Here is a 23706-nt window from a genome sequence, read left to right as displayed (position 1 = left end):
GTGAGGGAGGAGGGCAGGTAGGTGCCAGCAATAGGAAGGCTAAGAATAGAACAGTGAGCTGGCAGGCAGCTAGGGGGCCGAGTGTTCCACACAGGGAGGAGGAGGAGGAGGAGGAGGAGGAAGGCTGGGCGGGTCGGGCAGGTATCAGGTATAAAGCTCTGGGCAGGACCCGGCTCCCAGTAGAACAGTGGGACTGAGTTACAGGTGGATAACGGAGCAGAGACACCGCCCAGATCTCAGAGTAGAACTGCCACCCGGGGGGCAGGGAGAGAGGAACTCGGACTCACCTGAGGGGCAGAACCGATACCAGGACCTACAGAGATTCTGACCCAGTAACACAATGTCTCCCTCAGTCCCAGCCCTGTGCCTCGTACTCTGCGCAGCCTTCGCCTTGGGTAAGTGGAACCTCTGTTACTGGGAGCCCTAGGGTGCGGGTACAGCAGGGCACGGTGCCATATGGGTTCTGACCCAGGTACACACAACTGTCCTGTTCCCTCAGTCCATCATGCCCTTGTGTGCCACTCGTACTTTAATACTGCGGACAGCCTTTGTGCCAAAGCTCCGGGCCCCACCCTAGGGGTACATAGGGAGCCAGTAATATTGAGAGGTTGCCAGATGCCAGATGGGACGGAGCGGGCACGCACTGGTGCTTGGGTTGAATGCCAGGGGCAGTTCTGGGGGCAACTGTGCCCATAACCTACAAGTTACCTGTTGCTTAGATACATTGTTTGTTTATTGTGAGCCCCCCGCTTGTTATTGTGCGTCGCTGCGTCACGCGTTGGCGCTATATGGTGATGCCATACTATAGAGCTGGGGGCCAGTGGGGGTGGCACTGCCAGTTATAAGGATATTGTGTGCGAATATGTTGGCGCTATATGGTGATGCCTTACTATAGAGCTGGGGGCCAGTGGGGGTGGCACTGCCAGTTATAAGGATATTGTGTGCGAATATGTTGGCGCTATATGGTGATGCCATACTATAGAGCTGGGGGCCAGTGGGGGTGGCACTGCCAGTTATAAGGATATTGTGTGCGAATATGTTGGCGCTATATGGTGATGCCATACTATAGAGCTGGGGGCCAGTGGGGTGGCACTGCCAGTTATAAGGATATTGTGTGCGAATATGTTGGCGCTATATGGTGATGCCATACTATAGAGCTGGGGGCCAGTGGGGGTGGCACTGCCAGTTATAAGGATATTGTGTGCGAATATGTTGGCGCTATATGGTGATGCCATACTATAGAGCTGGGGGCCAGTGGGGGTGGCACTGCCAGTCATAAGGATATTGTGTGCGAATATGTTGGTGCTATATGGTGATGCCATACTATAGAGCTAGGGGGCCAGTGCGGGTGGCACTGCCAGTTATAAGGATATTGTGTGCGAATATGTTGGCGCTATATGGTGAGCCATACTATAGAGCGGGGGCCAGTGGGGGTGGCACTGCCAGTTATAAGGATATTGTGTGCGAATATGTTGGTGCTATATGGTGATGCCATACTATAGAGCTGGGGGCCAGTGGGGGTGGCACTGCCAGTCATAAGGATATTGTGTGCGAATATGTTGGCGTTTTATAAATAAATGTTAATAATAATATGTGGCCCCCAAATACTCTTCCTTCTGGCATGGGCCCCTCGGTGATACTGGGGGGTCACGGGATGTACTGTGTATGGGGCAGGTAATAAAGTAACAATGGGGCATTTATACTCACACCCCCCCCCACCTCCTCCTGTGTGGCCCCTCCATTGTCTCCTCTACTCCCTCAGGTCTGAGCTGCTTGTCTGTAACCCTAGGAAGGGCTGGGGGGGGGGGGGGGATACAGGGGAGCTGGGGGGGATACAGGGGAGCTGGGGGGGATACAGGGAGCTGGGGGGGATACAGGGGAGCTGGGGGGGATACAGGGGAGCTGGAGGGGTGTACAGGGGAGCTAGGGGGGGATACAGGGGAGCTGGGGGGGGGAATACAGGGGAGCTGGAGGGGTGTACAGGGGAGCTAGGGGGGGGATACAGGGGAGCTGGGGGGAATACAGGGGAGCTGGAGGGGTGTACAGGGGAGCTAGGGGGGATACAGGGAGCTGGGGGGATACAGGGGAGCTGGAGGGGTGTACAGGGGAGCTGGGGGGGGAATACAGGGGAGCTGGAGGGGTGTACAGGGGAGCTAGGGGGGATACAGGGGAGCTGGGGGGGATACAGGGGAGCTGGGGGGTACAGGGGAGCTAGGGGGGATACAGGGGAGCTGGGGGGGAATACAGGGGAGCTGGAGGGGTGTACAGGGGAGCTAGGGGGGGATACAGGGGAGCTGGGGGGGATACAGGGAGCTGGAGGGGTGTACAGGGGAGCTGGGGGGGAATACAGGGGAGCTGGAGGGGTGTACAGGGGAGCTAGGGGGGGATACCAGGAGCTGGGGGGGATACAGGGGAGCTGGGGGGGCGGTGTGTTGTACAGGGGAGCTAGGGGGGGATACAGGGGAGCTGGGGGGAATACAGGGGAGCTGGAGGGGTGTACAGGGGAGCTAGGGGGGGATACAGGGGAGCTGGGGGGGATACAGGGGAGCTGGAGGGGTGTACAGGGGAGCTGGGGGGGGAATACAGGGGAGCTGGAGGGGTGTACAGGGGAGCTAGGGGGGATTACAGGGGAGCTGGGGGGATACAGGGGAGCTGGAGGGGTGTACAGGGGAGCTGGGGGGGATACAGGGGAGCTGGGGGGGGGGAATACAGGGGGCAGCTGGAGGGGTGTACAGGGGAGCTAGGGGGGGTGATACAGGGGAGCTGGGGGGGAATACAGTGGGAGCTGGAGGGGTGTACAGGGGAGCTAGGGGGGATACAGGGGAGCTGGGGGGATACAGGGGAGCTGGAGGGGTGTACAGGGGAGCTGGGGGGGGAATACAGGGGAGCTGGAGGGTGTACAGGGGAGCCACTAGGGGGGGATACAGGGGAGCTGGGGGGTTACAGGGGAGCTTGGAGGGGTGTACAGGGCTGAGCTGGGGGGATACAGGGGAGCTGGGGGGATACAGAGGGAGCTGGAGGGGTGTACAGGGGAGCTGGGGGGGGATACAGGGGAGCTGGGGGGATACAGGGGAGCTGGAGGGGTGTACAGGGGAGCTGGGGGGATACAGGGGAGCTGGGGGACAGGGGAGCTGGAGGGGTGTACAGGGGAGCTGGGGGGATACAGGGGAGCTGGGGGGGGATACAGGGGAGCTGGGGGGGGATACAGGGGAGCTGGGGGGATACAGGGGAGCTTGGCGGGGGATACAGGGGAGCTGGGGGGGCATACAGGGGAGCTGGGGGATACAGGGGAGCTGGGGCAGGGATACAGGGGAGCTGGGGGGATACAGGGGAGCTGGGGGGTATCAGGGGAGCTGGGGGGGATACAGGGGAGCTGGAGGGGTGTACAGGGGAGCTTAGGGGGGGGGATACAGGGAGCTGGGGGGATACAGGGGAGCTGGGGGGGATACAGGGGAGCTGGAGGGGTGTACAGGGGAGCTGGGGGATACAGGGGAGCTGGGGGGGATACAGGGGAGCTGGAGGGGGTGTACAGCGGGAGCTAGGGGTGGATACAGGGGAGCTGGGGGGGGATACAGGGGAAGGGCTTGGGGGTGAAGGGGTGTACAGGGGAGCTGGGTGGGGATACAGGCAGAGCTGGGGCGGGCGGGATACAGGGGAGCTGGGGGGGATACAGGGGAGCTGGGGGGGATACAGGGGCAGCTGGGCGGTGGGGGAACAGGGGAGCTGGGGCGGATACAGGGGAGCTGGAGGGGTTGTACAGCGGAGCTGGGGGGGATACAGGGGAGCGGGGCCTGGGAATACAGGGGAGCTGGGGGGGAGTAACAGGGGAGCTTGAGGGGTGTACAGGGGAGCTGGGGGGATACAGGGGAGCTGGTGGGGGGAATACAGCGGGAGCTTTGGGGGGATACAGGGGAGCTGGGCGGGGATACAGGGGAGCTGGGGGGGATACAGGGGAGCTGGGGGGTCAACTAATCTGCTCACTATATCTACCCCGTATGACTGGGGCACAGCCTATGGGCAGTAAAGGGTCCCATGTGGCTCTATGGGCACAGCCTATGGGCAGTAAGGGGTCCCATGCGGCTCTATGGGCACAGCCTATGGCCAGTAAAGGGTCCCATGCGGCTCTATGGGCACAGCCTATGGCCAGTAAGGGGTCCCATGCGGCTCTATGGGCACAGCCTATGGCCAGTAAAGGGTCCCATGTGGCTCTATGGGCACAGCCTATGGCCAGTAAGGGGTCCCATGCGGCTCTATGGGCACAGCCCTATGGCCAGTAAAGGGTCCCATTGTGGCTCTATGGGCACCTCACACAACACAAGCCTATGGCCAGGTAAGGGTCCCATGCGGCTCTATGGCACAGCCTCATGCGGCAGTTAAAAGGGTCCCCAGCGGCTCATATGGGCACAAGCCTATGCCCAGTAAGGTCCCATGCGCTCTATGCGGCACAGGCCCTATGAGCCAGTAAGGGGTCCCATGCGCTCTATGGGCACAGCCGATGGGCCAGTAAGTGGCTCCCATGTGGCTCTATGGGCACAGCCTATGGCCAGTAAGGGGTCCCATGCGGCTCTATGGGCACAGCCTATGGCCAGTAAAGGGTCCCATGTGGCTCTATGGGCACAGCCTATGGCCAGTAAGGGGTCCCATGCGGCTCTATGGGCACAGCCTATGGCCAGTAAGGGCGTCCAGGCGGCTCTATGCGCACAGGCCTATGCGCCAGTAAAGGGTCCCATGTGGCTCTATGGGCACCAAGCCTATGGCCAGTTAAAGGGTCCCATGCGGCTCTATGGGCACAGCCTATGGCCAGTAAAGGGTCCCATGTGGCTCTATGGGCACAGCCTATGGCCAGTAAGGGGTCCCATGTGGCTCTATGGGCACAGCCTATGACACATTCCCATGTCACTCTATGGGCACAGCCACACAGGGACACTTGCCCATAGGCACTGCCAGGGGTGATTCCCGGCACCCCAAACTGGTCACGGCATTGGGTCACGGGGCCCCCCAGCCATACACGTTGCGTCACTATCAGACTCATTTCCACTGTTTTATGGCACCGACTCCCTGCAAAGGCCAAGTGCCTCATATTAATCTCTCTCTGCCCCCCCTCCCCCAAAAAAACCCTCCCGTCCCACTGCCCCGCCCCCCCCCCTACCTTTTCTGCCCCGGCGCTCTCTCCTCCCACCCCACCATGCCCCCCCCCTCCTTTCTGCCTCAGCGCTCTCTCCTTCCCTCCCCACCTGCCCCCCCCCTCCTTTCTGCCTCAGCGCCTCTCTCCTTCCCTCCCCACCTGCCCCCCCCCTCCCGCCCCACCTGCCCCCCCCTCCTTCTGCCCGGCGCTCTCTCCTTCCCTCCCCACCTGGCCCCCCCCCCCCTCCTTTCTGCCTCAGCACTCTCTCCTTCCCTCCCCACCTGGCCCCCCCTCCCGCCCCACCTGCCCCCCCTCCTTTCTGCCCCAGCGCTCTCTCCTTCCCTCCCCCACCTGCCCCCCCTCCCGCCCCACCTCCCCCCCCTCCTTTCTGCCCCAGCGCTCTTCTCCTTTCCCTCCCACCTGCCCCCCCCCCCACCTTCTTCCAGCATTGAGTTTCCCATGTGTATTTATTTACTCTGCCCAAACACCTTCAGCCCTAACACTCCCTCTGCCTTATCGTATGTGTGCGGGGGTTACTGGGCCAAGCAGAACCTTATCCCTAGTGCCGCACAGGCCCATTCTGCCCCTGCCATTCAGCCTGAAAGGCCCATTCTGCCCCTGCCATTCAGCCTGAGAGGCCCATTCTGCCCCTGCCATTCAGCCTGAGAGGCCCATTCTGCCCCTGCCATTCAGCCTGAGAGGCCCATTCTGCCCCTGCCATTCAGCCTGAGAGGCCCATTCTGCCCCTGCCATTCAGCCTCAGTACCAGAGAGGCCCATTCTGCCCCTGCCATTCAGCCTCAGTACCAGAGAGGCCCATTCTGCCCCTGCCATTCAGCCTCAGTACCAGAGAGGCCCATTCTGCCGGTGCCATTCAGCCTGAGAGGCCCATTCTGCCCCTGCCATTCAGCCTCAGTACCAGAGAGGCCCATTCTGCCCCTGCCATTCAGCCTCAGGTAGCCAGAGAGGGCCCATGTCTGCCGGTGCCATTTCAGCCTGAGAGGCCCATCTGCCCCTGCCATTCAGGCCTAGTACCAGATGAGGCCCAGTCTTGCCCCTGCCATTCAGCCTCAGTACCAGACAGGCCCATTCTGCCCGTGCCATTCAGCCTCCTAGTACCAGGACAGGCCCATTCTGCCCGTAGCAATTCAGCCTCCAGTACCCAGACAGGCCCATTCTGCCCCTGCCATTCAGCCTCAGTACCAGAGAGGCCCATTCTGCCCCTGCCATTCAGCCTCAGTACCAGAGAGGCCCATTCTGCCCCTGCCATTCAGCCTCAGTACCAGAGAGGCCCATTCTGCCCGTGCCATTCAGCCTCCAGTACCAGACAGGCCCATTTCTGCCCCTGCCATTCAGCCTCAGTACCAGACAGGCCCATTCTGCCCCTGCCATTCAGCTGAGAGGCCATTCTGCCGGTGCCATTCAGCCTCAGTACCAGAGAGGCCCATTCTGCCGGTGCCATTCAGCCTCAGTACCAGAGAGGCCCATTCTGCCCCTGCCATTCAGCCTCAGTACCAGAGAGGCCCATTCTGCCCCTGCCATTCAGCCTCAGTACCAGAGAGGCCCATTCTGCCGGTGCCATTCAGCCTCAGTACCAGAGAGGCCCATTCTGCCGGTGCCATTCAGCCTCAGTACCAGAGAGGCCCATTCTGCCCCTGCCATTCAGCCTCAGTACCAGAGAGGCCCATTGTGCCGGTGCCATTCAGCCTCAGTACCAGAGAGGCCCATTCTGCCCCTGCCATTCAGCCTCAGTACCAGAGAGGCCCATTCTGCCGGTGCCATTCAGCCTCAGTACCAGACAGGCCCATTCTGCCCCTGCCATTCAGCCTGAGAGGCCCATTCTGCCGGTGCCATTCAGCCTCAGTACCAGAGAGGCCCATTCTGCCGGTGCCATTCAGCCTCAGTACCAGAGAGGCCCATTCTGCCGGTGCCATTCAGCCTCAGTACCAGAGAGGCCCATTCTGCCGGTGCCATTCAGCCTCAGTACCAGAGAGGCCCATTCTGCCCCTGCCATTCAGCCTCAGTACCAGAGAGGCCCATTGTGCCGGTGCCATTCAGCCTCAGTACCAGAGAGGCCCATTCTGCCCCTGCCATTCAGCCTCAGTACCAGAGAGGCCCATTCTGCCGGTGCCATTCAGCCTCAGTACCAGACAGGCCCATTCTGCCCCTGCCATTCAGCCTGAGAGGCCCATTCTGCCGGTGCCATTCAGCCTCAGTACCAGAGAGGCCCATTCTGCCGTGCCATTCAGCCTCAGTACCAGAGAGGCCCATTCTGCCGGTGCCATTCAGCCTCAGTACCAGAGAGGCCCATTCTGCCGGTGCCATTCAGCCTCAGTACCAGAGAGGCCCATTCTGCCGGTGCCATTCAGCCTCAGTACCAGAGAGGCCCATTGTGCCGGTGCCATTCAGCCTCAGTACCAGAGAGGCCCATTCTGCCCCTGCCATTCAGCCTCAGTACCAGAGAGGCCCCATTCTGCCCCTGCCATTCAGCCTCAGTACCAGAGAGGCCCATTCTGCCCCTGCCATTCAGCCTCAGTACCAGAGAGGCCCATTCTGCCGGTGCCATTCAGCCTGAGAGGCCCATTCTGCCCCTGCCATTCAGCCTCAGTACCAGAGAGGCCCATTCTGCCCCTGCCATTCAGCCTCAGTACCAGAGAGGCCCATTCTGCCGGTGCCATTCAGCCTGAGAGGCCCATTCTGCCCCTGCCATTCAGCCTCAGTACCAGAGAGGCCCATTCTGCCCCTGCCATTCAGCCTCAGTACCAGACAGGCCCATTCTGCCCGTGCCATTCAGCCTCAGTACCAGACAGGCCCATTCTGCCCGTGCCATTCAGCCTCAGTACCAGACAGGCCCATTCTGCCCCTGCCATTCAGCCTCAGTACCAGAGAGGCCCATTCTGCCCCTGCCATTCAGCCTCAGTACCAGAGAGGCCCATTCTGCCCCTGCCATTCAGCCTCAGTACCAGAGAGGCCCATTCTGCCCGTGCCATTCAGCCTCAGTACCAGACAGGCCCATTCTGCCCCTGCCATTCAGCCTCAGTACCAGACAGGCCCATTCTGCCCCTGCCATTCAGCCTGAGAGGCCCATTCTGCCGGTGCCATTCAGCCTCAGTACCAGAGAGGCCCATTCTGCCGGTGCCATTCAGCCTCAGTACCAGAGAGGCCCATTCTGCCCCTGCCATTCAGCCTCAGTACCAGAGAGGCCCATTCTGCCCCTGCCATTCAGCCTCAGTACCAGAGAGGCCCATTCTGCCGGTGCCATTCAGCCTCAGTACCAGAGAGGCCCATTCTGCCGGTGCCATTCAGCCTCAGTACCAGAGAGGCCCATTCTGCCCCTGCCATTCAGCCTCAGTACCAGAGAGGCCCATTGTGCCGGTGCCATTCAGCCTCAGTACCAGAGAGGCCCATTCTGCCCCTGCCATTCAGCCTCAGTACCAGAGAGGCCCATTCTGCCGGTGCCATTCAGCCTCAGTACCAGACAGGCCCATTCTGCCCCTGCCATTCAGCCTGAGAGGCCCATTCTGCCGGTGCCATTCAGCCTCAGTACCAGAGAGGCCCATTCTGCCGGTGCCATTCAGCCTCAGTACCAGAGAGGCCCATTCTGCCGGTGCCATTCAGCCTCAGTACCAGAGAGGCCCATTCTGCCGGTGCCATTCAGCCTCAGTACCAGAGAGGCCCATTCTGCCCCTGCCATTCAGCCTCAGTACCAGAGAGGCCCATTGTGCCGGTGCCATTCAGCCTCAGTACCAGAGAGGCCCATTCTGCCCCTGCCATTCAGCCTCAGTACCAGAGAGGCCCATTCTGCCGGTGCCATTCAAGCCTCAGTACAGACAGGCCCATTCTGCCCCTGCCATTCAGCCTGAGAGGCCCATTCTGCCGGTGCCATTCAGCCTCAGTACCAGAGAGGCCCATTCTGCCGGTGCCATTCAGCCTCAGTACCAGAGAGGCCCATTCTGCCGGTGCCATTCAGCCTCAGTACCAGAGAGGCCCATTCTGCCGGTGCCATTCAGCCTCAGTACCAGAGAGGCCCATTCTGCCGGTGCCATTCAGCCTCAGTACCAGAGAGGCCCATTGTGCCGGTGCCATTCAGCCTCAGTACCAGAGAGGCCCATTCTGCCCCTGCCATTCAGCCTCAGTACCAGAGAGGCCCATTCTGCCCCTGCCATTCAGCCTGTGGATCAGAAGAGCGCTGCTGGCAGGGCGGCTGGGGAAGTTCCCCCTAGGGGAAGGGCAATTACATGGGTCCCAGCGGACTGAGCAGAACCGCACAAAACAACACAGACTCCCAGTCGCTGCCTTTACAGCAGGAGACGGAGATAGATTGTCAGCTCTGTGGGAGTGTATTTATCTTGCTGCCCGGCTGTTGTACCGCGCACAGGAATGGGTTGGAGCGCTGCCCCGTGTGTCCCTTTATGGCAATGTACCGGCACAGCACATTGGGCCAGGAAACGGACCCACTGAGGTACCAGCCAACCCAGAGCCCCACAGCTCTTTGTGTTCTAGTTGTTGCACACAAATACCAATAGCACTTTGCCCATGATCGGGGGTCACAAGGTGGGGTAGAGAAATATTTTTGAGGGGGGAGCAGTGGGTCCAGGTTACACCCCTGAGTACAGTTACCCTTCCAGCCTAGAGGAAGCAGTTACCCCCACCATGAGCAACATATAAATATGCCCCACCTACCACCGGGCACTGAAATGCCATTACTATCACATCTGTCACTTATCCCCGTATTTAAAGAGAAAAGCAGATTTTGGGGTGTACGTCTGGTCATCTGTGTGGGGTCCCATCCAGCACTCACACTTTGCCCCCTATAAGGGCTTTGATCATTTCAGCCCCATAACCACCAGAGATGGGCACCGACACTGTGCCCCCACTACAACATTCTTAGTATATAACATTGGCCACAGCAATGGCACCACTGGCACTACCGCCCCGGTAACTCCACGTTACTGCTCAGCACTCGGCCCCACGTTGGGCGCCAAATTATAGTTATTTTGTTATATTTTGTTATAGTTCTGCTCCTCCCATTCCCAGCAGAACATGTGCCACTCTCTCTGGTGGGACCTGATAGTAGTGTTGGAGGAACGGGTGTCTGTTCTTACACCCCCTTAGTAAAGCCTCAGTAACTTGGGCACCGGCGGTTACTACACAAAAGAGTTAACCGCTTAGTGGAACTGAATCCCATAACAGACAGGCAGGGCAGGAGTGGCAGGGCACTAACAGGCACCCAGTGCCAGGCTCGTCGTGTGGTTCTACTACCCGTTGTGCCAGTTAGGTGGGGCAAGTACAAGGGGCTGGGGCTATACTTGTGCCTGACCCTCACGTTGTGGACATTGGGCACTTTCTTGTTTCTTGATTGGTTGGTTTCTTGCACAAGCCTCTCTCACTTCATATTCTTTGTATTTCAGGTGCTACCAACGATCCTACTGCAGCTACATCTGATACTACTACTACCCATACTGCCAACAGCACTACAATTTCTGCTACTGTTACCTCCCTTACTACTAACAGTACTGCATATCCAGATACTACTCATACTACCAATAGTACTGCAACTCCTGATACTGCTACCACTCATACTACCAATAGTACTGCAACTCCTGATACTGCTACCACCCAAACTACCAATAGTACTGCAACTCCTGATACTGCTACTACCCATACTACCAATAGTACTGCAACTCCTGATACTGCTACCACCCATACTACCAATAGTACTGCAACTCCTGATACTGCTACCACCCATACTACCAATAGTACTGCAACTCCTGATACTGCTACCACCCATACTACCAACAGTACTGCAACTCCTGATACTGCTACCACCCATACTACCAATAGTACTGCAACTCCTGATACTGCTACTACTCATACTACCAATAGTACTGCAACTCCTGATACTGCTACCACCCATACTACCAATAGTACTGCAATGCCTGATACTGCTACCACCCATACTACCAATAGTACTGCAACTCCTGATACTGCTACCATCCATACTACCAATAGTACTGCAACTCCTGATACTGCTACCATCCATACTACCAATAGTACTGCAACTCCTGATACTGCTACCACCCATACTACCAATAGTACTGCAACTCCTGATACTGCTACTACCAATACTACCAATAGTACTGCAACTCCTGATACTGCTACCACCCATACTACCAATAGTACTGCAACTCCTGATACTGCTACTACCAATACTACCAATAGTACTGCAACTCCTGATACTGCTACCACCCATACTACCAACAGTACTGCAACTCCTGATACTGCTACAACCCATACTACCAACAGTACTGCAACTCCTGATACTGCTACCACCCATACTACCAATAGTACTGCAACTCCTGATACTGCTACCACCCATACTACCAATAGTACTGCAACTCCTGATACTGCTACCACTCATACTACCAATAGTACTGCAACTCCTGATACTGCTACCACCCATACTACCAATAGTACTGCAACTCCTGATACCGCTACCACCCATACTACCAATAGTACTGCAACTCCTGATACTGCTACCATCCATACTACTAATAGTACTGCATCTCCTGATACTGCTACCATCCATACTACCAATAGTACTGCAACTCCTGATACTGCTACCACCCATACTACCAATAGTACTGCATCTCCTGATACTGCTACCATCCATACTACTAATAGTACTGTATCTCCCGATACTGCCCATACTACCAATAGTACTACAAGCTCTGATACAGCTACTTCCCACCCTACAATCAGTAGTACATCTCCCAACACTGATACCAGCTCTACAATCAAGAGTAGTGCAACCAGCACAGCGCCAGTACAGAACACAACTGCCCCAACCGTTAACATCTACGTGAACATGAGGTTCCTCCTAGATTACAGCAGCACGTATGCAGATTCCAACTCTGAGGATTTCAAGTCTCTGGAGAAGAAAGTTTTGAGCTTTGTGAGTAGAACCGTAGCCATTATTTGTATTTGGTTCAGGGCCAGTAATGGCGGGGGTCACATTGTCATTTCTTCTCCCTCCGCAGTACGATGAAACGTTCAACTGCTCCAGTTGTCCAACGAGAAATATCTACCAAGGGGCTAAAGTCCTTACGTTCCAGTGAGTATCTTTGTCTGCCATATATTGGCCGTTACTATCAGGCAGTTCATGGATATGAGGGATGGGGCCTCAGGAAGTTCCTTCAAACAGCGATGGTGCAGTTCTTTATGGCTTCTCTTTCCTCTTTACAGACCCGGCTCGGTCATCGCCAACACCAGGGTGTCCTTCAGCGGCCCAGAAACTCCCAATAATGTCCAGAGTTCAATAGATGCAAAATTAGCTCAAAGCAACAACCAGATTCAAGGGGTCCCAGTATCAGCAGTGCAAAGTAAGTGGGACCCGTATCTTCATTGCTAGACTCCTGGCCAGGCAGCTTGGTCCTCTTTGCTGTCCCAGCTGGTCTATGGGTATGGGAGACTAAACTAGTGAGGCTCGGTATGGGAGAATAAACTAGTGAGGCTCGGTATGGGAGACTAAACCCATGAGGCTTGGTATGGGAGACTAAACTAGTGAGGGTTGGTATGGGAGACTAAACTAGTGAGGGTTGGTATGGGAGACTAAACCAGTGAGGCTCGGTATGGGAGACTAAACTAGTGAGGGTTGGTATGGGAGACTAAACCAGTGAGGCTTGGTATGGGAGACTAAACTAGTGAGGGTTGGTATGGGAGACTAAACCAGTGAGGCTTGGTATGGGAGACTAAACCAGTGAGGCTCGGGATGGGAGACTAAACTAGTGAGGCTCAGTATGGGAGACTAAACTAGTGAGGCTCGGTATGGAAGACTAAACTAGTGAGGCTCGGTATGGGAGACTAAACTAGTGAGGCTCGGCATGGGAGACTAAACTAGTGAGACTCGGTATGGGAGACTAAACTAGTGAGGCTCGGTATGGGAGACTAAACTAGTGAGGCTCGGTATGGGAGACTAAACCAGTGAGGCTCGGTAAGGGAGACTAAACTAGTGAGGCTCGGTATGGGAGACTAAACCAGTGAGGCTCGGTATGAGAGACTAAACTAGTGAGGCTCGGTATGGGAGAATAAACTAGTGAGGCTCGGTATGAGAGACTAAACTAGTGAGGCTCAGTATGGGAGACTAAACTAGTGAGGGTTGGTATGGGAAACTAAACTAGTGAGGCTCGGTATGAGAGACTAAACTAGTGAGGCTCAGTATGGGAGACTAAACTAGTGAGGGTTGGTATGGGAAACTAAACTAGTGAGGCTCGGTATGAGAGACTAAACTAGTGAGGCTCGGTATGGGAGACTAAACTAGTGAGGCTCGGTATGGGAGACTAAACTAGTGAGGCTCGGTATGGGAGACTAAACTAGTGAGGCTCGGTATGGGAGACTAAACTAGTGAGGCTTGGTATGGGAGACTAAACTAGTGAGGCTCGGTATGGGAGACTAAACTAGTGAGGCTCGTATGGGAGACTAAACTAGTGAGGCTCGGTATGGGAGACTAAACTAGTGAGGCTCGTATGGGAGACTAAACTAGTGAGGCTCATATGGGAGACTAAACTAGTGAGGCTCGGTATGGGAGACTAAACTAGTGAGGCTCGGTATGGGAGACTAAACTAGTGAGGCTCGGTATGGGAGACTAAACTAGTGAGGCTCGGTATGGGAGACTAAACTAGTGAGGCTCGGTATGGGAGACTAAACTAGTGAGGCTCGGTATGGGAGACTAAACTAGTGAGGCTCGGTATGGGAGACTAAACTAGTGATGTTGCAGGGGGTGCAATGTTAGGACCTCCCCTAGGGGCAGAAGGCAAAGTTTGACCCTTTCTGACCTGTGATCTGTAGCTCAACGTTCCATCTTTAGTTCCATCTCACAGAACATCTAAGGAGACTTATTTTCTTTCCATTTCAGCAAGTGCGTCCCCTATAGTCAGTACGACCGCAGGTCCCCTCGTGCCGGGGTGGGGGATCGCTCTGCTCGTTCTCGTGTCCGTCATGCTGCTGATTGGCTTCATCTTCATAATAGTCATGGTGAGTTCCACCAACTTCTCCACTTTCCTTCTCTGTTACTACAACTTTGTTTCTCATCTTCCCACTTCTTCTGCTACTGGTTACTTTATCTTCTGCCTGCTCTCCTAGAGATATCTTCATCTTCCTCCTTCTTCTGCTACTGGTTACTTTATCTTCTGCCTGCTCTTCTAGAGATATCTTCATCTCCCTCCTTCTTCTGCTACTGGTTACTTTATCTTCTGCCTGCTCTTCTAGAGATATATTCATCTTCCTCCTCTTATGTACTGGTTACTTTATCTTCTGCCTGCTCTCCTAGAAATATCTTCATCTTCCTCCTTCTTCTGCTCTTGGTTACTTTATCTTCTGCCTGCTCTTCTAGAAATATCTTCATCCTTCTCCTCTTCTGCTACTGGTTACTTTATCTTCTGCCTGCTCTCCTAGAAATATCTTCATCTTCCTCCTCTTCTGTACTGGTTACTTTATCTTCTGCCTGCTCTCCTAGAAATATCTTCATCTTCCTCCTCTTCTGTACTGGTTACTTTATCTTCTGCCTGCTCTCCTAGAAATATCTTCATCTTCCTCCTTCTTCTGCTCTTGGTTACTTTATCTTCTGCCTGCTCTCCTAGAGATATCTTCATCTTCCTCCTCTTCTGCTACTGGTTACTTTATCTTCTGCCTGCTCTCCTAGAAATATCTTCATCTTCCTCCTCTTCTGCTACTGGTTACTTTATCTTCTGCCTGCTCTCCTAGAAATATCTTTATCTTCCTCCTCTTCTGTACTGGTTACTTTATCTTCTGCCTGCTCTCCTAGAGATATCTTCATCTTCCTCCTCTTCTGCTACTGGTTACATTATCTTCTGCCTGCTCTCCTAGTGATATCTTCATCTTCCTCCTCTTCTGCTACTGGTTACTTTATCTTCTGCCTGCTCTCCTAGAAATATCTTTATCTTCCTCCTCTTCTGTACTGGTTACTTTATCTTCTGCCTGCTCTCCTAGAGATATCTTCATCTTTCTCCTCTTCTGTACTGGTTACTTTATCTTCTGCCTGCTCTCCTAGAAATATCTTCATCTTCCTCCTTCTTCTGCTCTTGGTTACTTTATCTTCTGCCTGCTCTTCTAGAAATATCTTCATCTTCCTCCTCTTCTGCTACTGGTTACTTTATCTTCTGCCTGCTCTCCTAGAGATATCTTCATCTTCCTCCTCTTCTGTACTGGTTACTTTATCTTCTGCCTGCTCTCCTAGAGATATCTTCATCTTCCTCCTCTTCTGCTACTGGTTACTTTATCTTCTGCCTGCTCTCCTAGAAATATCTTCATCTTCCTCCTCTTCTGTACTGGTTACTTTATCTTCTGCCTGCTCTCCTAGAAATATCTTCATCTTCCTCCTTCTTCTGCTCTTGGTTACTTTATCTTCTGCCTGCTCTCCTAGAGATATCTTCATCTTCCTCCTCTTCTGCTACTGGTTACTTTATCTTCTGCCTGCTCTCCTAGAGATATCTTCATCTTCCTCCTCTTCTGTACTGGTTACTTTATCTTCTGCCTGCTCTCCTAGAAATATCTTTATCTTCCTCCTCTTCTGTACTGGTTACTTTATCTTCTGCCTGCTCTCCTAGAAATATCTTTATCTTCCTCCTCTTCTGTACTGGTTACTTTATCTTCTGCCTGCTCTCCTAGAGATATCTTCATCTTCCTCCTCTTCTGCTACTGGTTACTTTATCTTCTGCCTGCTCTCCTAGAAATATCTTTATCTTCCTCCTCTTCTGCTACTGGTTACTTTATCTTCTGCCTGCTCTCCTAGAGATATCTTCATCTTCCTCCTCTTCTGTACTGGTTACTTTATCTTCTGCCTGCTCTCCTAGAAATATCTTCATCTTCCTCCTTCTTCTGCTCTTGGTTACTTTATCTTCTGCCTGCTCTCCTAGAAATATCTTCATCTTCCTCCTTCTTCTGCTCTTGGTTACTTTATCTTCTGCCTGCTCTTCTAGAGATATCTTCATCTTCCTCCTTCCACTCCCTGCTCCTCCATCTGTAGCTTCCTCCATCTTGCTCCTCACCTGAACCTGGGCACGTTTTTCATTCTCCATCTCACCGAACATGTTTTCCTTCCTACTCAGATAACCAACCTATGTCGCCGTAACAGCAATGGTTTCATGGACGTGTTTTCCACGAGGGGCTCATACCACAACATGAACGACTATACGTCTTACCAAACACACGGCCGCTACATTGCACCCAATAAATATAATACATATAATGAGGTAAGGCTCCAACAATACTCGTCACTATACTACAGCATAGTTGGAACATGGACTCAATACAAAGGGGGCAGGACATGCCGTGACTGCCTCAAACCCTAAAGGAGTCAATTAAGGGATTATGGGTGGAGAACAATGGAAGTGGTCAAGCCAAAGAAAGGAGGTACTAGGAGGAGATTAGACAGGTGGTTTTCCTGCTCTTAGAGCATCTACTGGCTACTTAATGGGCTGCTGCATGGTCTGTCTCTGTACAGGCTATGAGCAAACTTAGGGGGCTGTTCCTGCTGAATTGTGCTTAGTACAGGGGAATCCCTATGTGCCATAGTTTTATGGTATCTCTCTGTACAGGCTATGAGCAAACTTAGGGGGCTGTTCCTGCTGAATTGTGCTTAGTACAGGGGAATCCCTATGTGCCATAGTTTTATGGTATCTCTCTGTACAGGCTATGGGCAAACTTAGGGGGCTGTTCCTGCTGAATTGTGCTTAGTACAGGGGAATCCCTATGCGCCTGGGGCAGAAGCAGGCATGAGGTATGGGGTAATTATGTTCATATAAATGCATGGCTGCCCCTGATGGGATATCAGTCAGGGTTAATCCAATGGGGCAGATACCATCTGAGAGTGAATGGAACAGGTAAATGCAATTAGGCCTAATGAATAGGAACGTGCCTACAGTACTAATGAGACTGGAAGTTCCCAGTATTAATTAGGAAAGGAAATATATTTATTCTTTACATAACGACACTATTTGGGAAGGAGATTGTCAGACGGGGGAGCAGGAACGGCCGGGGGAGCAGGAACGGCCGGGGGAGCAGTAACGGCCGGGGGAGCAGGAACGGCCGGGGGAGCAGGAAGGGCCGGGGGAGCAGGAAGGGCCGGCCGGGGAGCAGGAACGGCCGGGGGAGCAGGAACGGCCGGGGGAGCAGGAACGGCCGGGGAGCAGGAACGGCCGGGGGAGCAGGAAGGGCCGGGGGAGCAGGAAGGCCGGGGGAGCAGGAAGGCCGCAGGAAGGCCGCGGGGAGCAGGAAGCAGGCCGGGGGAGCAGGAACGGCCGGGGGAGCAGTAACGGCCGGGGGAGCAGGAACGGGCCGGGGGAGCAGTAACGGCCGGGGGAGCAGGAAGGGCCGGGGAGCGCCGGGAGCAGGAAGGGCCGGGGAGCAGGAAGGCCGGGGGAGCAGGAAGGGCCGGGGGAGCAGGAACGGCCGGGGGAGCAGTAACGGCCGGGGGAGCAGGAACGGCCGGGGGAGCAGGAACGGCCGGGGGAGCAGGAAGGGCCGGGGAGCAGGAAGGGCCGGGGGAGCAGGAACGGCCGGGGGAGCAGGAACGGCCGGGGGAGCAGGAAGGGCCGGGGGAGCAGGAAGGGCCGGGGGAGCAGGAAGGGCCGGGGGAGCAGGAACGGCCGGGGAGCAGGAACGGCCGGGGGAGCAGGAACGGCCGGGGGAGGCAGGAAGGGCCGGGGGAGCAGGAAGGGCCGGGGGAGCAGGAACGGCCGGGGGAGCAGGAACGGCCGGGGGAGCAGGAAGGGCCGGGGGAGGCAGGAAGGGCCGGGGGAGCAGGAAGGGCCGGGGGAGCAGGAACGGCCGGGGGAGCAGGAAGGGCCGGGGGAGCAGGAAGGGCCGGGGGAGCAGGAAGGGCCGGGGGAGCAGGAAGGGCCGGGGGAGCAGGAAGGGCCGGGGGAGCAGGAAGGGCCGGGGAAGCAGGAACGGCCGGGGGAGCAGGAAGGGCCGGGGGAGCAGGAAGGGCCGGGGGAGCAGGAAGGGCCGGGGGAGCAGGAACGGCCGGGGAGCAGGAAGGGCCGGGGGAGCAGGAAGGGCCGGGGGAGCAGGAAGGGCCGGGGGAGCAGGAAGGGCCGGGGGAGCAGGAAGGGCCGGGGAAGCAGGAACGGCCGGGGGAGCAGGAAGGGCCGGGGGAGCAGGAAGGGCCGGGGGAGCAGGAACGGCCGGGGAGCTTCTCCGGGATCTGATTGTGCCCTGGGCCAAGGGACGGGCTAATGAGCCAAACGAATCTGTTTGTACTAATAATAAGTCTCTCTAACGATCCCAGGCTCTGGCTGATCCCTATTCTCTCCCTCAGTTACTCATTCACTGGCCCTGGGGGTGTCTGTGTGCTGAATCCCTGCAACAGCGAGTAACTCCAAGTAGCACAGTCTGAGTAGCAAAGCCTCTACCCTCCCTGCGGCTTCAACTCCCTGCAACTCCCTGCCTGCAGCTACAACTCCCTGCTCTGCTACCTGCTCGGCTACTCGCTCTGCTACTCGCTCTGCTACTCACTCTGCTACTCACTCTGCTACTCGCTCTGCTACTCACTCTGCTACTCACTCTGCACTCCCTGCTCTGCTACTCACTCTGCTACTCACTCTGCACTCCCTGCTCTGCTACTCACTCTGCTACTCACTCTGCTACTCACTCTGCTACTCACTCTGCTACTCACTCTGCACTCCCTGCTCTGCTACTCACTCTGCTACTCACTCTGCTACTCGCTCTGCTACTCACTCTGCTACTCACTCTGCACTCCCTGCTCTGCTACTCACTCTGCTACTCACTCTGCACTCCCTGCTCTGCTACTCACTCTGCTACTCACTCTGCTACTCACTCTGCTACTCACTCTGCACTCCCTGCTCTGCTACTAACTCTGCTACTCACTCTGCTACTCACTCTGCTACTCGCTCTGCTACTCGCTCTGCTACTCGCTCTGCACTCCCTGCTCTGCTACTCACTCTGCTACTCACTCTGCTACTCACTCTGCTACTCGCTCTGCTACTCGCTCTGCACTCCCTGCTCTGCTACTAACTCTGCTACTCACTCTGCTACTCACTCTGCTACTCACTCTGCTACTCACTCTGCTACTTGCTCTGCTACTCACTCTGCTACTCGCTCTGCTACTCACTCTGCACTCCCTGCTCTGCTACTAACTCTGCTACTCACTCTGCTACTCACTCTGCTACTCACTCTGCTACTCACTCTGCTACTTGCTCTGCTACTCACTCTGCTACTCACTCTGCTACTCACTCTGCTACTCACTCTGCTACTAACTCTGCTACTCACTCTGCTACTCACTCTGCTACTCACTCTGCTACTCACTCTGCTACTCACTCTGCTACTTGCTCTGCTACTCACTCTGCTACTCGCTCTGCTACTCACTCTGCACTCCCTGCTCTGCTACTAACTCTGCTACTCACTCTGCTACTCACTCTGCTACTCACTCTGCTACTCACTCTGCTACTTGCTCTGCTACTCACTCTGCTACTTGCTCTGCTACTAACTCTGCTACTCACTCTGCTACTCACTCTGCTACTCACTCTGCTACTTGCTCTGCTACTCACTCTGCTACTCGCTCTGCACTCCCTGCTCTGCACTCCCTGCTCTGCACTCCCTGCTCTGCTACTTGCTCTGCTACTCACTCTGCTACTTGCTCTGCTACTAACTCTGCTACTCACTCTGCTACTCACTCTGCTACTCACTCTGCTACTTGCTCTGCTACTCACTCTGCTACTCGCTCTGCACTCCCTGCTCTGCACTCCCTGCTCTGCACTCCCTGCTCTGCTACTTGCTCTGCTACTCACTCTGCTACTTGCTCTGCACTCCCTGCTCTGCACTCCCTGCTCTGCACTCCCTGCTCTGCTACTTGCTCTGCTACTCACTCTGCTACTTGCTCTGCTACTCACTCTGCTACTCGCTCTGCACTCCCTGCTCTGCACTCCCTGCTCTGCACTCCCTGCTCTGCTACTTGCTCTGCTACTCACTCTGCTACTCACTCTGCTACTCGCTCTGCACTTTGCCTGCCATGTACTTATATGTATGTATACCTATATACATTATACAGTAGAATAGATGAATACAAACAGGGGGTTATATCCCAGCTTTGTCCCTCTGTGCCCTGAGCTGCCATGTTGCCTCCCTGGGCAGTGCCCTTGCTGGGTGCCTCCCGTGTCCGGTTCCAGCAGGATAACTGAGCCTGTAGCTGGCGGTTACATTTGCATCGGGATGTTTGCATAATAAACTCGGCCTTCTGGGAAGTGTTGGATTCAGGGTGACCTGTTCCCGGGACATTATTCTCAGTACTGGCACAATGGGAGCGACTCCCTGTAACAGTAACATTCTGCCCCTCTGCCCTCACAGCCTCCTCCGTGGCACCCGCGGGCACCTTTCCCAGTATATCCCACCTCCCAGCTGGTACTGCCCCTGCAGGATCCCTTGGCACACACATGCCAGGCTTGGCTCCCAGCTGGTACTACCCCTGCAGGATCCCTTGGCACACACATGCCAGGCTTGGCTCCCAGCTGGTACTGCCCCTGCAAGATCCCTTGGCACACACATGCCAGGCTTGGCTCCCAGCTGGTACTGCCCCTGCAGGATCCCTTGGCACACACATGCCAGGCTTGGCTCCCAGCTGGTACTACCCCTGCAGGATCCCTTGGCACACACATGCCAGGCTTGGCTCCCAGCTGGTACTACCCCTGCAGGATCCCTTGGCACACACATGCCAGGCTTGGCTCCCAGCTGGTACTGCCCCTGCAGGATCCCTTGGCACACACATGCCAGGCTTGGCTCCCAGCTGGTACTGCCCCTGCAGGACCTGTTGGCACACACATGCCAGGCTTGGCTCCCAGCTGGTACTACCCCTGCAGGATCCCTTGGCACACACATGCCAGGCTTGGCTCCCAGCTGGTACTGCCCCTGCAGGATCCCTTGGCACACACATGCCAGGCTTGGCTCCCAGCTGGTACTGCCCCTGCAGGATCCCTTGGCACACACATACCAGGCTTGGCTCCCAGCTGGTACTGCCCCTGCAGGATCCCTTGGCACACACATACCAGGCTTGGCTCCCAGCTGGTACTGCCCCTGCAGGACCTGTTGGCACACACATGCCAGGCTTGGCTCCCAGCTGGTACTGCCCCTGCAGGATCCCTTGGCACACACATACCAGGCTTGGCTCCCAGCTGGTACTGCCCCTGCAGGACCTGTTGGCACACACATGCCAGGCTTGGCTCCCAGCTGGTACTACCCCTGCAGGATCCCTTGGCACACACATGCCAGGCTTGGCTCCCAGCTGCCTCTGTGCCCTGATGTAAAGTCATAGTAGGACACACACAGTATTGTCAGATCCACGTTTGCCCCTTTGCCCTGTAGTCGGATGCAAATACCTGTCCTACAATTACTTTATGGCTACTTCCCCCCACCCCCGGGCACCTTTATGCCCACACAGGCAATTTACTCAGTGTGCGTAGAGTTAAAGATTAACCATGTGAAAGGTCTGTTTTACGTTTGGGGCAATTTAGACAATTAAGAAGGCTATTGGGACGTGCCCATCCTTTCCCAAATTCGCTGCTGCGACCCCATAACCTTGGCCCATAGGCTTCCTCTGCCCAATTGCCCCAATAGGGAAAGTCTAAGGGGTCAGTTGGGAAAGGCCCTACAGACAGAGTAGGGTATATGTAGGGGAACAGGGCAAACACAGGGGGTATGGGGGCCTGACAGTATCCCTTTAAGAGAAGACCAGATCCGTGTTCCCCCCCCACACCGGGACTAATTAGACAATATCATTAGCCACGGCGGCTGCTAAGCCCCGACACAAACAAGGAAGTAGCCGAGCGGATTAAAGGGAAACTGTTGCCGCCGCGACACAATAGAAATGAGAGAGCGCTTTGGCTCCGGGCGTTCCTGCCCGAATGACCCACTCATGGTTTCTCTCCCCGCAGGCTGGCAACGGGACAAAGAACAAGTTCTCCTACACCAACCCGACTCTGGAAACCAATGACTTGTAAGGTGGAAGCGGGGGGTGTGCGCTCCCCGGGGGGGCTCCAAGCTGCTCCTCAACCTTCCCTGGAACCGACTCGGTGCCGGAGCCGACGCTTGATACCGTTTATTCCCTCTGTGGGCACAACCGCCACGTTCCTTCTCCCAGTGGGTCGGGTGTTGGGACTTCTGCTCTTCAAGCTTTTCTGCACCTTCACCTTCGTATGGCTCAAACATCCCCCCACCCTGAGGACTTTGAATTCTGACTTTATTGCCACGGACGAGCTTATGGGACCGGTGGAAGCCGCCATCTTGTCAATGCCTAAACTTTCTTGTTCCGGTAATACCTTTCTATTCATGGTTCATGAGTCCATCTGTAGAACAGAGAGCCACATGGGCCGGGACTCCCTATAGAAGATACTCACAAGCCCAGGACGTTTGGACTTTCCCAATCCGTCAGCACCGATATGAAAAGTGCAAACGGTTCCGGCTGGCCTGAAACCCGGGTCACCAAGCCGTTTAATAAATGGCAGGCTGCAGGCCTTGCGCCTCACTGGTCACGAGGAATGAATAGCCGGCCCGGCCTCCCCAGCCCTGAATGGACTCGCTGCAGAACTCATTGTTCCGCTTGGTTTCCCTGCTTTGCATTTGCTCCACATTTGGGGAGTCTGTTCTGTGTTCCCTAGTGACCCGGGCACGGCGGGTATAGGGGTATGAGCGCTTCATTGCACCCTTTACACTGGGGCCAATCAGTATGTGCCGGGGGCAGGAGCTGGAGAATCCCATTCGCTTCCTAGAATGGGAGAATGATGGTTCCTTGCACCCAAGCTTTGTATATAAGGCTTTCTATGCAGGACAGAGCGATAGGGGGGAGAGGAGCCCAGTAGCCAAATGTGCCAAAGTCAGTCATGTTAAGCTTTGCCTTGTTTGACTCACAGCCACTATACGTCTTATTCTCCTGTAGCCATTTATATACACATCTCTGTATACTCTGCCAGCGTCGGACTGGGGCCCCAGGGGCCCACCAACCTTACCCCACAGGCCACTCTCCAAACTATTTCCCTCCTTTCCTCACCCAACCTCTGTATTCTCCCAGTCTCTTTTATTTCCATGTAAAGGTCCCCATACATGGGCCGATAGTAGCTGCTGATATGGGTCCCTTGGACCGACTCCATGTAGGGACCTACCCGTGTAGGGGCAGAAACGAGGGGCCTGGCCGACCGATATCTGGCCTGAAATTGGGCAGATATTGATCGGCCAGGTTAGAAAATCCAGTCGGATCGGGGACCGCATCGGCATCGAACCAACTGCCCCATTGGTGCGTGCAGAATTTGATCTTTTGGCCCCAGGGCCAAACGATCGAATTCGCCTACATGCCTCCCCGATATTGCCACCCGTAGGTGGGGATATCGGGTGAAGATCTGCCCGTGTATGGCCAGCTTTAGCGTCTATTCTTCCATCTGTTTCTCCTCTTTGTTCCCATTCAGAAATAGGGAAAGACCATGAAACAGGCCACATGGTGAGGAGCAGGAGGGCCCACTGACACTGGGGCCCACTGGGAGATTTCCTGGTATCCTGATT

General features: G+C 55.5%; 1 protein-coding gene across 1 annotated transcript; it reads left to right on the top strand.

Annotated features, from left to right (window-relative positions):
* The first annotated feature begins 179 nt into the window (after window positions 1–179).
* On the top strand, window positions 180–23289 carry muc1 (mucin 1, cell surface associated). The gene is made up of 7 exons (XM_031891283.1): window positions 180–395; window positions 10536–12079; window positions 12165–12238; window positions 12370–12506; window positions 14039–14157; window positions 16251–16394; window positions 22089–23289. The coding sequence occupies exons 1-7, from the start codon at window positions 341–343 to the stop codon at window positions 22152–22154; spliced, it is 2139 nt and encodes a 712-aa protein (XP_031747143.1). The 5' UTR covers window positions 180–340; the 3' UTR covers window positions 22155–23289.
* Window positions 23290–23706: the final 417 nt, after the last annotated feature.

This window comes from Xenopus tropicalis, chromosome 8, assembly GCF_000004195.4.
Source record: "Xenopus tropicalis strain Nigerian chromosome 8, UCB_Xtro_10.0, whole genome shotgun sequence".
Classification (NCBI taxonomy): domain Eukaryota; kingdom Metazoa; phylum Chordata; class Amphibia; order Anura; family Pipidae; genus Xenopus; species Xenopus tropicalis.
Note: the sequence above shows the minus strand (reverse complement) of the source record. Positions and strands in the feature narration are given on the sequence as shown.

Coding starts and splice junctions, on each gene's coding strand:
- muc1 (XM_031891283.1), top strand. CDS start 341: ATGTCTCCCTCAGTCCCAGCCCTGTGCCTCGTACTCTGCGCAGCCTTC. Junction 12,239..12,369: donor GCTAAAGTCCTTACGTTCCA/GTGAGTATCTTT, acceptor TCCTCTTTACAG/ACCCGGCTCGGTCATCGCCA. Junction 12,507..14,038: donor CCCAGTATCAGCAGTGCAAA/GTAAGTGGGACC, acceptor TTTCCATTTCAG/CAAGTGCGTCCCCTATAGTC.